General features: G+C 37.5%; 1 protein-coding gene across 1 annotated transcript; it reads right to left on the minus strand.

Moving 5' to 3' along the window:
- Nucleotides 1-209: 209 nt before the first annotated feature.
- Nucleotides 210-11,186, minus strand: LOC149792589 (complement C1q tumor necrosis factor-related protein 3-like). Its single transcript, XM_089969587.1, has 3 exons — nt 11,090-11,186; nt 8,509-8,874; nt 210-352 (listed from the first exon to the last, which is right to left on the minus strand). The coding sequence occupies exons 1-3, from the start codon at nt 11,184-11,186 to the stop codon at nt 210-212; spliced, it is 606 nt and encodes a 201-aa protein (XP_089825713.1).
- Nucleotides 11,187-13,605: the final 2,419 nt, after the last annotated feature.

Here is a 13,605-nt window from a genome sequence, read left to right on the forward strand (position 1 = left end):
GGTAACCATCCAATCATCACGTTTCATGATTGGAAGATAAGTAAAACCAAATAAATGAACTTTAAATACAAAATTTCAATAAAGTAGCTGAAGCATGAGATATGTTCGTAAGATATATTTTTGTAATAAGGATTGTCACGATCCATCCAACCACGAAAGCTTCATTATTCTAGGTAGGACTGTACGCAAACAGCATGAAAAAATTTCAGTTAGTTATGAACTAAAGCGCAGAAAGAATTATCTGTAGCCAGTAAGATGAAATACAGGTCACTGTGAGCTTCTTTTGTTTTTGGAATGGTAGTAGCTGTGATGCATATCATCAACAGTTTTACGATTCTGGCATGAGCAGTGCCTGAAACAATGAACATCAAATATAAAATTTAACATAGGTCAATGAATCTTATAATATGGGCCATAATGACCTTGTATTGAACGGAAGGTGTAGTGCTTATCAAAATGAATACCCTCACAACGTTTCATGATTGCAGGTAAGAAAATATATAGCATGCATGCAAACATTGTATGTGGTCTTGAGCTAAATGAAAAAGCTGAAACTAAGTCAGTAAAATATGTATTAAAGGGCCCACATTTACATTTTGTATGGTTATTGTGTTACTAAGACAGATGTATTTGATCATCTAATTTAATGAATCAACAGTAAAAATAACAAACATCAACCGAACACAACGGAGTGTGAAAAATATTTCCGAGTGCCTACTTTTAAAATGAGAATCTCGGACTCCTTAACATCCATCCTCGTACCAACTTTCACAATTACATGTAAAACAGTAACAAACACATTTGGTCATGAGCTAATGAAATGTAAAATGTAGTTAACAGTGACTTTTTGTTACAACGATGAGTTACCAATAGAGATAATACAGTCATCTACTTTGATGGTTCTAGAATGAACAGTTTTAGATTAAACCACATTCAGTTAATGTGTTAAATATGAGCTACAGTGACCTGCAATGTGATGAATGTACAGTTCTAATGAAGATTATGTGTGTGGTGCTGAGTCATGGGCTAAAGGTTAAAACGTAACCGAAGTCATTAAGATTTGAAATGCAGGCACATTTACGTTCTTCTGTTCTGTGTTTGTAGTACTAATTTGATGATATAGCATGAATAAAGCATAATAAATAAACCTAAAGCTCAACATTTAACTAGAGTCAGTGAAATATGATATATTTGTCATAGTTACCTACTTTTACGATAAGAGGATAGTACTAGTCAAGTTCTCGCTAAGTTTTATGATGCCAGGTGCAACAGTTTTCATATGGTGGGCAAAAACCCAGAACTAAACAAACAATCCTAACGAAAAATGTATAACTAACGTGCATGTATGTACAAAGTTATTCCCGTCAGCAACTTTCCTCTCCAAGTGGGTAAATACTAAAAAAAACCGGCACAAACTGTTGCATCGGACGTTTTGCGAAAGAATGGTAGAATTAAGCGAGTATATACAATAGCTATCCTCTAAAATGGGGAATTAAAAAATTACTGAGTTAGCATCAACCGGTATCGGCTCCTCTTCATGGTACGAGAAAGAGTCTATATAACATTTTTAATATTTCAATATAAGTAAGATAGAAAGCCTGTAAATTTGATTCTCCTAATCAACGTATTACGATTATACGTTTATTAACCTATGGCGCAATGTTAGTGTCCTGTAGATGCCTACAGTGCCGCATATTACTACTTACTGGTACCTGTGATGATATGAAATAGATGTGCGTCGATATTTTCATAAAAACCACTTTCGGTACTATTCATGGACCATTTCAAGAAGCTATCATTTAGGTGGCGCTATACAGTTTCGCATTTTGCATAGGGTTAGGAATTTAAAGAAAAAGAATGTCCCCGGCTTTCCTCAATGGTTATACTGGCTATTTAAAAAAGACCTTGTATATCTTAGGTATAATGCAAAGAACCTTTAATTCCCTTTATTTTGGTGTATGATTGATGGGTGTACTATGGGTTATAGAGTATACAGCTTGGCCTTACTTCAAATGTGCACCTTTCAAAAAAGTGCTAGCTCTACTTGGTCATTTTCACTTCCTGAACTTCAGAGGTCATTTGTATAAAAAAGAGCCCATAACTTTTTTTACATTTTATATATTTGGTAATTCATTCATTGCACTTTCAGAAGCTGGTATTGTCTAGTCTGGCAAAATTCATTTTCCCTATTTTAATAGCTGCTATGTATAGTGTACTTTAGACTAATTCAGACTGATTTTTTAACACAAGGGAGCAGTCATTTTAGTTAGCAGTGTGCTTAAATCATGTAAAATTTCCAAAAGTACAATATCCAAAAGAAATATCATCCACATTACATTGATGTAGCATAGAGGTATGCAAACATTCTCTCCACTGTGCATGTTTTAAATGCGAACTACTTCACCTTACATACGTCACTCTCTCAAAAGTACATATTATCTGGTGAGCGCCACCTTATGTAGAACATGTCATATTTTTTCTGAATGCCATTGTATTTGTCCATGTGAGAAAATTGCAGAGGTTCATGACGAGTTTCGAAAGATGCTTAACGTATTTCCTTTTCAAATACGTTAGATGCAAAACAGAGTGAATTCCAACAAACGTATGATGCTTCCAGTGGACTGGTTAGTGTTATTACAAGTTGCCCCCGTTATATCTATATTGATAATTAAATGTCAATTACCAGAAAATACAGTTATGGTCCATGTCTTTTTAAATGCATATTCTGTGAAGCTAATTGTATTCACAGTCATGATACATGCAGCTATTGTGCTTGCTGAAAAAGAATCTAGAAATCTATTGGTATCGAATATGGAATGAATACCTGGATTGCATTTCGCATTTATTTGTTATTATTTTATTATCATAGGAGAAATAAAAGAGAGATAGATTTCATTGGCATGATGATAGATTCTCCTGCTTTTGGAGCTATCCAGATTATAAAAGAAAACTACCAGTGGACAAATACTAAATACATGATTGCCAGATTAAGCATGTCTAAAAATTAAGGAAGACAAAATTTTTTCTAGAAAAAATATATACGTTCCCTTTTGAATCACTTAAGATGGCCATCTTCATCAGTGAATAAATACTGAACATATTTTATTTTAACGCTTTGTTCCCTCGTAACCAGCAACTCTAGTAATCACAAATTGTGTAACAAGTCTTCTCGGTGCACAAATGCATCAACAACAAACCATCTGGTGCATAATTTAGTTTTGTCAAGCATTTTTCAGGAGTTCTTATTTCTTAATGATTTTGCTATATTTTTTTTACATGTATCTGTTGCAATGTTTTCAAACTAGCACACGTTGCAGATTAAGGCCAGTCCATCTTAAATTAAAATATACAGAGAAGTACCAAGATCTTTTGATATCATATCGTCATCTTTGATATCATTTTGAAAACTGTTCAAGTTGTCAATTGCACGATATAAGTTAGTCAATGATGTTAAGCTATAAATTAAATTACAGAACTGATATTTTGGAAATAGCAGTTCTCACAACTACAAACATTTTACACGGATTTGTTAAGTGTTTCTTGCAAAGTTTTACCAAATCTTTATTTCTGGTCATATAAAGGCTTGCTGCCAGATTGGACAGCACTTAAAATCCACTTCTTTGATGCGGAGAATGTAAAATAAAAACTGGTCTTGATACATTCAAGGGAGATAGGGAGAGGTATTCTCCATATCTATTTTAAATACCGGGCATCGTAAATAGATGTTGTTTTGTCCATTATTTTACATTTCTGTGGTTAAATTGTTATCAAGATCAAATTTTGTGAATGGTTGAATTCTTTGTTATAAAATCATTACTTCAAAAAACACTGAGCTTATATCGTTGAGAGTTTTGCTTGAACCTTGGTCTTAAAATGTGACCTTACCTACAAAATACAAACTTTAGTTGTTATTTTCAAAATTGCCTCATGATCTTAGCTTTAAATATATGTTACTGACTTTCCTCACTAAATTTTATGCAAGGCAAACATAATACTACTAGCTCAGGACTATTTTTATCTGGACAAGTATTGATTGGCAGAATGATATGGAAATCAAGTAGCCGCCATATTATTATATATTAAATGAATTACTGCTATCCTGCAAAGCAATGCACTAGAAGACTACTCATTTCTGATCTCGTGAGATATTCCATATGAAATATGTATACGTCTAAGCAAAACTTGTACCATAAAGAGTACGAGTTCGGCTAAAACAAGCGAAGATAATTCGATTAAATAAGTCATTTGACGTTTATTGGGGGGGGGGGTGGAGTTGCAGTGCTGGGGGAGATATTTGATCTTATGCTCAGACCAATTTAGTTCATACGAAATAACTCTATTGACATGTAGATAATATTTGCACATTTGATTCCTTTAAAAGTCTTAAAAGAATCACAGCTAGCGAAAATACTAATTTTACAGTTAGTCCCTATGATATCAGTCTTCATTTCAAATGCATGGCGATTCGCCTATGAAAGACTAAATATGTAAACTGTCATCTTTTATTTTTGGCTACATTTTTCACATATTTGTCTTCTTTTATTTAATCTTCAATAAAGAAACAATTTCATTGCCCTATATTTCGCAAATTCACCCCAACTCAGAAATCCATTTTGGGTTGTGTTGATCCACAACAGAATATACACTGTCATAATATATGTTCGCCGGTACAGTTAGAAATACCTGTATGCAAATGTGTCGGAGTAATTCTACCATCTTGCTGACAAGTCGATCATCGCATGCAAGCCACCCGTGTACCTAATGTTGTCTAAACATTAATTAAAAAATGTCTGAATAAACAGAGAAGGGGATATTGTGTTATGTATCTACATTATGTTTAAAGTATTTGCTCTCCAGGTTGATGTTAAATTAAAGTTATATTTTTTTGACGAACAAATAAAAAAGAAAAATATTTCACAACAAGTGGAACAATATTAGAATTTCTTGCTAAGTGATCTGCTTGGATGTCTTGTCAGTAGTAAGACAAATATTTAGTAACTATTCTTCTCTGGCCTCAATGTAGGCGTCTATTGTCATAATCGGATTATTTATGACTAAACGCATCTTCAGAAATCAAAGGAAATTGTCTAACGTACGTGTACAAAAAATAGTTTTTGATGTAGAAGATAATTAATAACGTTTGAGTTTGTTCTGAGACTTGATACATGTCTTTATCCCCTTTGATTCCTCCTTAAGGCCACTTGTTATATAAAGTAATTTATATTTATAAATTGCACAAATACATGGTGAAAAGTGATAAGCGGGGCTCTTATATGTTCGCTGCGCTCGATTAACGGTTTTCAAATGTTCACAATTTTATTAATTACTTCTTTGCAATAGTTATTTAGTTTCGTAAGTGAACATGTTAGTTTTCTGAAATATAATTGTTTTCATTTATGACTGCTTACTTCGTATGAAGGCAATTATTAGAATGAAAGGATGGCATCAACTGCACTTTAGAGAGACCTAGTATCTTCCCATTTATACAGAAAACGTTGTGAATTTGGATAATAAATTCTGAGTACTGAACTAGGTATTATCATTACAGTAGAATAACTAATGTGTCTTATTTTAGAAATAAACAAACAAAATTATATATATATATATATATATATATATATATATATATATATATATATATATATATATATATATATATATATATATATGATGGTACATTTGCTGATTATATGCTTTGATAATTATTTGCAAAACGATGACGATGAAACAAATAATAACATATCTTTACGTAACAAACTGGAGGACGTTTGTACGTTGGTACGTAAGAATCTCGAGCAAGCGAAGTCTCCCCAAATGCTCTAAACCACGCCAGCACGAGATGTGAGACAAGGTGTTGCTGCTGTTGCCCCGAAAACACAAAGGGCTACAAGTTTCGTGGAGAGGCCGTACGTCGTAACCGAGAAGGCTGGGGTTCAAACCTATCGGATACGGCTACCAACTAAGGATAAACTGTACCACGCCAATCTCTTTAAGAAATATCGAGAACGAGAGCCCACTGGCGATGTCGTTGTTGCCACGATCGTCACCGAGGACACTGATTGAGACCCGGAAAACGCACACACCGTTCCGAGCTGTCCATCGACAAAGGTTGAGGCACCCTCAGATGTGGAGTGTGACCCAATGCTGACTAGGAAGCGGAAGGAGATAGAGATGTTGCTGGCAGGATATTCTGATGTATTTACGGAACTACCAGGGAGAACGTCAATACCGAGTTCAGTTTAAAGCTAGTGGACGACCAGGGAGTTCTAAGGTAATCCTATCCTTTGCCCACGCGATGCAACAAGTTCTAAGGGAAGAAATTGGTGTAATTATTGTTCTGGGAGTAATCGAACCCGCCGATTCCCCGTACAGAATAAAGATGGCACACATCGCTTCCTCGTTGACTATAGGAAACTGAATCAGGTGACAGAATTTCAGTTTGAAATGCTACCTAACAGAGAATAAAATTTCGCCTCCGTGTCAAGGGCGAAATATTTTTTCAAACATGGATTTGTGCAAGAGTTATTGGCAAATCCTCGTAAGAGAAAAGGATAGGTCCAAACTTGCGATTGCTACCCCCGAGGATACGTTGGTTATGTCTTTTGGAGTCCAGAATGCGACGAGGGTCTTCATGAGGATGATAAGAAAATTATTCGGACCCTTGCGGGATAGGGGTGTTTGCAACTTAATGGACGGTCTCCTGCTAGCTACGAAGACGTGGAGTGAACACCTAATTCTACTAGCGGACGTCTTAGAGCAGTAGTGTCAAACTGGATTGACGGCTCGTCCATCAAAGTGCAATATCGGATTCCGGACCTTAGACAATTTAGGAGACACGCTGAGCCAGGGCACACTGTTACCAGAGAGGTCTAAGGTAGAGCAGCTGCGAAAATCCGCCCGCTCCACAACAAAGAACGAGATGTGGTCATTCCTGTGATAGGCCGGGTACTAAAGTAGGTGTGTGGACAATTTTAGTGGGTTTGCAGGACCGTTGTCTGATTTTACCAGGAAACAGACCCCGAACATGGTTATTTGGAGGTATGCATATGAGCACGCCTTCCAAGCTTTGAAAGATATACTGACATCAGACGATGTTGTCCGTTTCCAGATTTGTCCAAAGACATTGCATTACACACCGATGCTTGTGATACAGGTCTTGGAGCAGTGGTAGTTTTTTCCGTCGCATATGGAAATTGACCGCGGCCGAAAAGAACTACTCCGTATCGGAGAGGGAATGCCTTGGAAACGTGTTCGATATATCATGCTTGGAGCGATATTTGTATGGGCGAAGTTTATATTGGAGACCAACCATCAGCCACTAGCGTATCTCGCACAAGCGAAGCTGTCGAATGGACGCCTGATGATGTGGTCGCTGTTCTTACAGCAGTACCGAATAGAGACCAGATACGTTAGGGGCACACATAAACTAGGTGCTGATTTCATGAGTAGGAGTGCCGAAACAGTTAAGTTAGATAAATAGAATAATCGAATACCGTGCTGTATATTCTTGTTCGTGGTAGCTTGTATCCTCTTTAAGATTTCGTTCTATTCATATCGCATGTAAATACATATATTAGCACGACGGAGTACGGTGGCTTAGGCTTAGAGACCGGAAAACGCGATATTAGAATATATCAGTGCTACTACCCCAGACAGTTCTCAAGGAGAAAACCGGTATCCAGTCAGAACTAAGATAGCCAAATTTTGGGCGAGTTTCTCACGGAATCAGACATTATCCTGTTACATTCATTTCGGAAGAGTCAGTACAGTGTTTGACTTGATTAAAGAAACATCACGTACTCTGAGCAAAATGTGCACTCTTAAAAAAGAGAAGGAAAAGGAGTTCTAGGAAATTCGGACGAGGTTTAGAACAATGGCTTCTAGGGAATCTTTCGGGATGGGATAGGGCGCCACTGGAAGATTCGAGAGAGAAGAAGACGCGGAGAGCACATGAGAATAGGCTGTAGTGCGAAGGCGCATGGTCGGAGACGGAAGCATGGGTACAAGATGTATTGCCTATCTTCACTAGGATTAACCAGAGGTTTGGTGAAAATAAAACGTGTAAGAAACATGTTATGAATTTTATTCCCGATCATGTTATTTAACATCCACACATTACGTCAAATGTAACGTTAGAAAGATGTCGGTTATTGCGAAAGTCGTAACACTACCTGCACAAAATACCACAAATTTCAGCTAAAATCTTAGCTATTGATTTGATGTTGCAAGTAAGAAAGAAAGACAAGATTACTGGTATAGAATATGCAGAAGCGGATTGAAGCCTCTGAGGTTCAAAATTCGTTTATTGACGCGAAATTCTGTACAATGAACTGATATACAATGGCCTGAGATTACAAAATATTCTGCGACTTAGCTAATATTACAGACTAATCAGATGCCAAAATTTGTTGTGAGTGTGGGGAGAGTGTTATCATCCTTGTTAAATAGAATATGGTAAAATAAGTTGTCCGGAGAAGGAGGTCATATTCCGGCCGAATATTATATTACTGTCCGCTGTAGAATGCTCTATCCACACATCGTCTCCTGCCTTCAGTTCCACAACCACCATATTGGTCGCCATATTGTAATATCCGTACCCGTCCTGACTGCTCCTACTCCTCGCAATGACATTTCCGTTTTTCTTCAAGTCGAGACCCACAACAGCTGATACCTCTACGTACACGGAAAATGAAAATTCATAAACACCGTCTACAGGCGCTGTCAATGTTCCGTGACGAACGTCGTACCCGTTTCCAACATTAACACGAATCGAGTCAAATATGATTTCCTGTTCGATGCCTATAAGTGTGAAATTTTTTGGCATGGTTGCTGAGAACACGACAGGGTTTGGTAAAGGATCACACCCGCATGTGACTACAAAGAAAATAAAAACATTACAAAATAACTGTACACATCAGCATGAAAAAGAGAACCATCTCTGTAGCGAAATAAAGATGTTAAGAATTACTCGTTTGATGTCTACACTCATCATCTTGGCCTTTCCGTTAACGAAATAAAAGAACAGGCTCGTCACACCACCCCCACCCCCATTCGGGAGCTATATTTTTCATATTGGCGGTACGGAAAGGTCCAATATATTAGATGTGAGCATATAGCCCGATTTGCGGTGAATGTACAAAAAATGAAACTATTGTAATATGCCAAAGGGGTTTCTTTGCCAAGGGATTTCAATCCTGGTATGAAACCCGCTAGAAGTCATATGTTTTTCCTCGATTCAAAAGACTTCTATACAACTGCTGTTGTAAACTGGAAATTCCAACGCGTCCAAAACTATGACTAATTTTCATCAAATTAATACATGACCACAAATGTCACAGCTACACATTTACATCACAATTCCTTATCAACCTCACAAATGTCACAGCTACACATTTACATCACAATTCCTTATCAACCTCACAAATGTCACAGCTACACATTTACATCACAACTCCTTATCAACCTCACAAATGTCACAGCTACACATTTACATCACAGCTCTTTATCAACCTCACAAGTGTCACAGCTACACATTTACATCACAAGCTCCTATCAACCTCACAACTGCATGGTTTCTCCTCATTACGTTTTCGTAACCTGGCGCCAGTATTTCTCGCCGTGAAAATATACAAATCAACCACCTAATACAATAAATGGCGCATCTCGACGACGGAACAGTCCCTTTTCGTCGATTCCATTGTGCATTATAACAGTCCTCAGTCATAAATACTGCACATGGAGTCAAACAATTAATTCGCACAAATGGATATTAATACGGACTCCTGAGCTGCAGGGGCACTCATGCGACACTGATCTGAAAACACTAAAATTAAACACGACATCATGAAAACTCACACTTCACTCTCTGACATTTGCTCCAAGTATTTGGCTAATTATTCAGTCTGAGCACTATTTCCCAGCACCGACTTCCAATAATCAAACAAGCAATCACGAGAGTATAAGAAATCCTTAAAATAGATAGTTATAAACAATTGAGCATACTCCTAATTCACTAAAATATTAATCAACCATAATACATTTAGGGATTTTTCCACTTGCGGTAATAACGGATTGCTGTGACTGAGTTGTCAAGAGGAAAGTAATTTATGTTTTGAACTGGAGGCATTTTCAATATCAGGGACAAATTGGAATGATTTTCACATGAAGGTTATCAATGAAAACAAATCATTCGATGAAATTGCTTGTAGGTCTTGTGATGTATTAGTGGCCTATTTGGATAAATTATTAAATTAGGCTGAGGTACATACGAAAGGTTTGTACTAAAATGTATTGCAACTTGTAAAGTTTGAGAACGTGAAGTTTTATTAAGTATTATGCTTCTAATAAGGCACGATACCCGATAAAACTAGAAATGACCATGCCTAAACAACTTGCTCTCTGAGATTCTTCCTTCATTCCGTAGCAAACAGATATTAATCATTTATAGTAAACTTCCCACCATTATGTTTGTAAGTTATAAGTAAGACTGCAGCAATGTGAACCAGGTTGTCTGAACTTGTTACTAAAGGCAAATGACAACGGACAACTCCTAAATATTTGAAAATATTATGGACGGGATTTTATTTTAAGGTGAGAAGATTAAAACTTGTATTAATTTATTTATACGAGACAGAAAGTAATCCAACAGTAATCTCCCATACAATAATCAAAGCATTGTATATATTTTCCCCTACCCAAGAAAATATTTCTCTAATTTCTTTTGGAAAGTTATTATTGTGAAGCCGATATTTATCGTATATTGTAGGTGCACAACTATACTGCATGCACATGTTACAAATGACGTTTACTTTGAGCATGAGAACATATACCAGCCATTCTTCCTGAGTGCTTTGAGTTCGCTCATTTCCCATTCAAGTACACCCGCCTCGTGTCCCAGGCTTCTTATCAGTTTTTCTTCATCTTTTATTAAGGACAATAGGGAATCTGCTAGTTCTTGTTGATCAGTCCTTACCGTGGAAAGCTGCTGTCCGGCTGTTGGGTAGCCATAACACACCAATATAACTGCAATGATGGCCGCCAAACGAAACATCTTGAAGAATTAGTTAATATTATGAATCGTATAATTTACCAAAATTATATCTTGACCTGGACTCTGGCCTCTCTGGCAGGGCAGAACGTCGTGATAAGGCAAAGCTCCCTCGTGAGAACTGGAGACCCGAGGTCATGTACAAGGATAGGCATTGTAGAGGTGAAATTGAGTTTGAAGTATCTTAATGTTAACTATGGATTGAAAAGTCGTGATATAATTAAATTTCAGACTAGGGAAAGGAAAAGCAAAGCTGTTGTTCAAGGAAACACTGAGATATGTTTTTAAGGTTGAAAATTTTAACAAAAGCTAACTTTTGTCGACACCGTGATTACATTAGGATATGGATCGTGAGTTTCATTTGGTAAATTAAAATCTATATAAATATTTATTATGAATCTTTGATTGGTCACTGGCATACTTTTGTAATTTTCTCGTCCAGCTCTGTGTTAAGGGTTCATCCACGTGAAGCACGGTCTATCAGGAGTGTAAAAGCCTCAAAGTCGGCATGCTTCGTGCAGCAGCAACTTTAAAACAAATTTCTTTAAATACCACTGGTCAACAGTGAAATCATTACTGACTTGAAAAGGCCCTAATCTGTAGTATTTTGGTGTGCCGAACACGAATATAACCGTGAAAAATTTGTATTGGCTCTCGTTTTGAAGATATTCATATACCTCATTTTCTATGTTTCACTGTGTAAATTTCTCCAGTAGGACTGCAGCAACATCCGGAATAATGATGTAACATTGCATAATACCATCATGCTCACATCATCCACAGTTGATTGCATCATTTTCTGATGCAATGCAATACTAATGCCATGCGGCTGCTGAAGTAAGTTGACGTCAGCAGTGTACTATACATGTGTAGGCCTATTATACTAATGCCAGGCGGCTGCTGAAGCTGACGTAAGCAGTGTACTATATAAAGCCCAATCAGATAGGTTCAGCATTTAAAATATTTTAGACGTTGTGCGAGACAGTTCAAGCTACTGTTACATAAAACTTATTATTTTATCCATTTACGTACAATAAAGAACAGTAATGCCTCGAAAGTGTGTTAATACCGCGGACAATTTTTGCTATATTTGTGGGGAAGTGACATTTGCCAACCAGAAGAAAAGTATCAATTCTCAAGTGAAGAAGGCATATCATCTTTACTTCGGATGCAAGGTTGGTGACCAAGACAAGCCTTGGGCTCCGCATATATGCTGTGCTACATGTACAACACAGCTTTCACAGTGGTTGAATTGCAAAAGGTCATCAATGCCGTTTGCAGTCCCAATGGTGTGGAGAGAGCCAAGCAACCACCTAAATGACTGTTACTTCTGCTTGGTTCCTCCTCTTTCCAGCGGAATAACGAAGCGAAAGAAGTCGAGAATAGTCTACCCAAACATTCCGTCTGCATTGAGACCAGTTCCACATGGTGAGGGACTTCCTATTCCAGAACCTCCAGCAGAATATTCTCTTGATTCATCTGACGAAGACAAAGGTGAGTCGACCTGTTCTTCTCCTGGTCCATCAGCATGCAGTGATCCAGATTTTCACTGTGGTGCATCATCAACCCCACACAGAATAACACAGGAAGAACTAAATGACCTGATTCGTGATTTGGACTTATCAAAGAACAAGGCAGAATTGCTAGGATCAAGACTCCAACAATGGAATCTTCTAGAAGAAGATGTCACAATTACTGCATATCGAAAGCGCCACCAGCAATTGGAGCCTTTCTTCAGAAAGGAAAGTAATCTGATATTCTGTTCCGATATTGAGGGCCTCATGAATGCTTTAAAAATCACTCATGACCCACAAGAATGGAGACTATTTGTGGACTCTTCGAAACTGAGTCTCAAGGCTGTGCTTTTGCACAATGGAAACATTCTTCCATCTATTCCAGTAGCGTATGCTGTCCACATGAAAGAGACATACGATAACTTAAGGCAGCTACTGAATTCCATTGAGTATAACAAGTACAGCTGGCACCTCTGTGGTGATTTGAAGGTAGTTGCCCTTTTAATGGGACTGCAGCAAGGATATACAAAATACATGTGTTTCTTATGCGAGTGGGATAGCCGAGCAAGGAAAATGCACTACATGAGGAAGGAATGGACTCACAGGCAGAATGTAGCCATTGGAGAGAAGAATATCCAACACCCAGCTCTGGTTGAGGCTCAGAAAATCTTGCTACCACCCCTTCACATCAAACTAGGTTTGATGAAGAACTTCGTGAAAGCCATTGACCGGACTTTGCCAGCATTCCGATACCTGCATGAAAAATTCCCTCGACTCAGCGAAGCAAAGATTAAAGAGGGAGTTTTTGTGGGTCCTCAGATTCGAGAGCTTTTCAAAGATGACCGGTTCAACAACTTGCTGAAAGGTGACGCGAAACAAGCATGGAATGCTTTTCGCCTAGTTTCTACAAACTTCCTCGGAAATGTTAGGGCAGAAAACTATAAGGAACTAGTAGAAGACATGTTGATGAAGTATAAGAAACTTGGCTGCAATATGTCTCTAAAGATTCACTTCCTTCATTCCCATTTGGATTTCTTTCCTAGC

This window comes from Sinohyriopsis cumingii, chromosome 9 (assembly GCF_028554795.1).
Source record: "Sinohyriopsis cumingii isolate HCF-2022 chromosome 9, ASM2855479v2, whole genome shotgun sequence".
In the NCBI taxonomy this organism is placed as follows: domain Eukaryota; kingdom Metazoa; phylum Mollusca; class Bivalvia; order Unionida; family Unionidae; genus Sinohyriopsis; species Sinohyriopsis cumingii.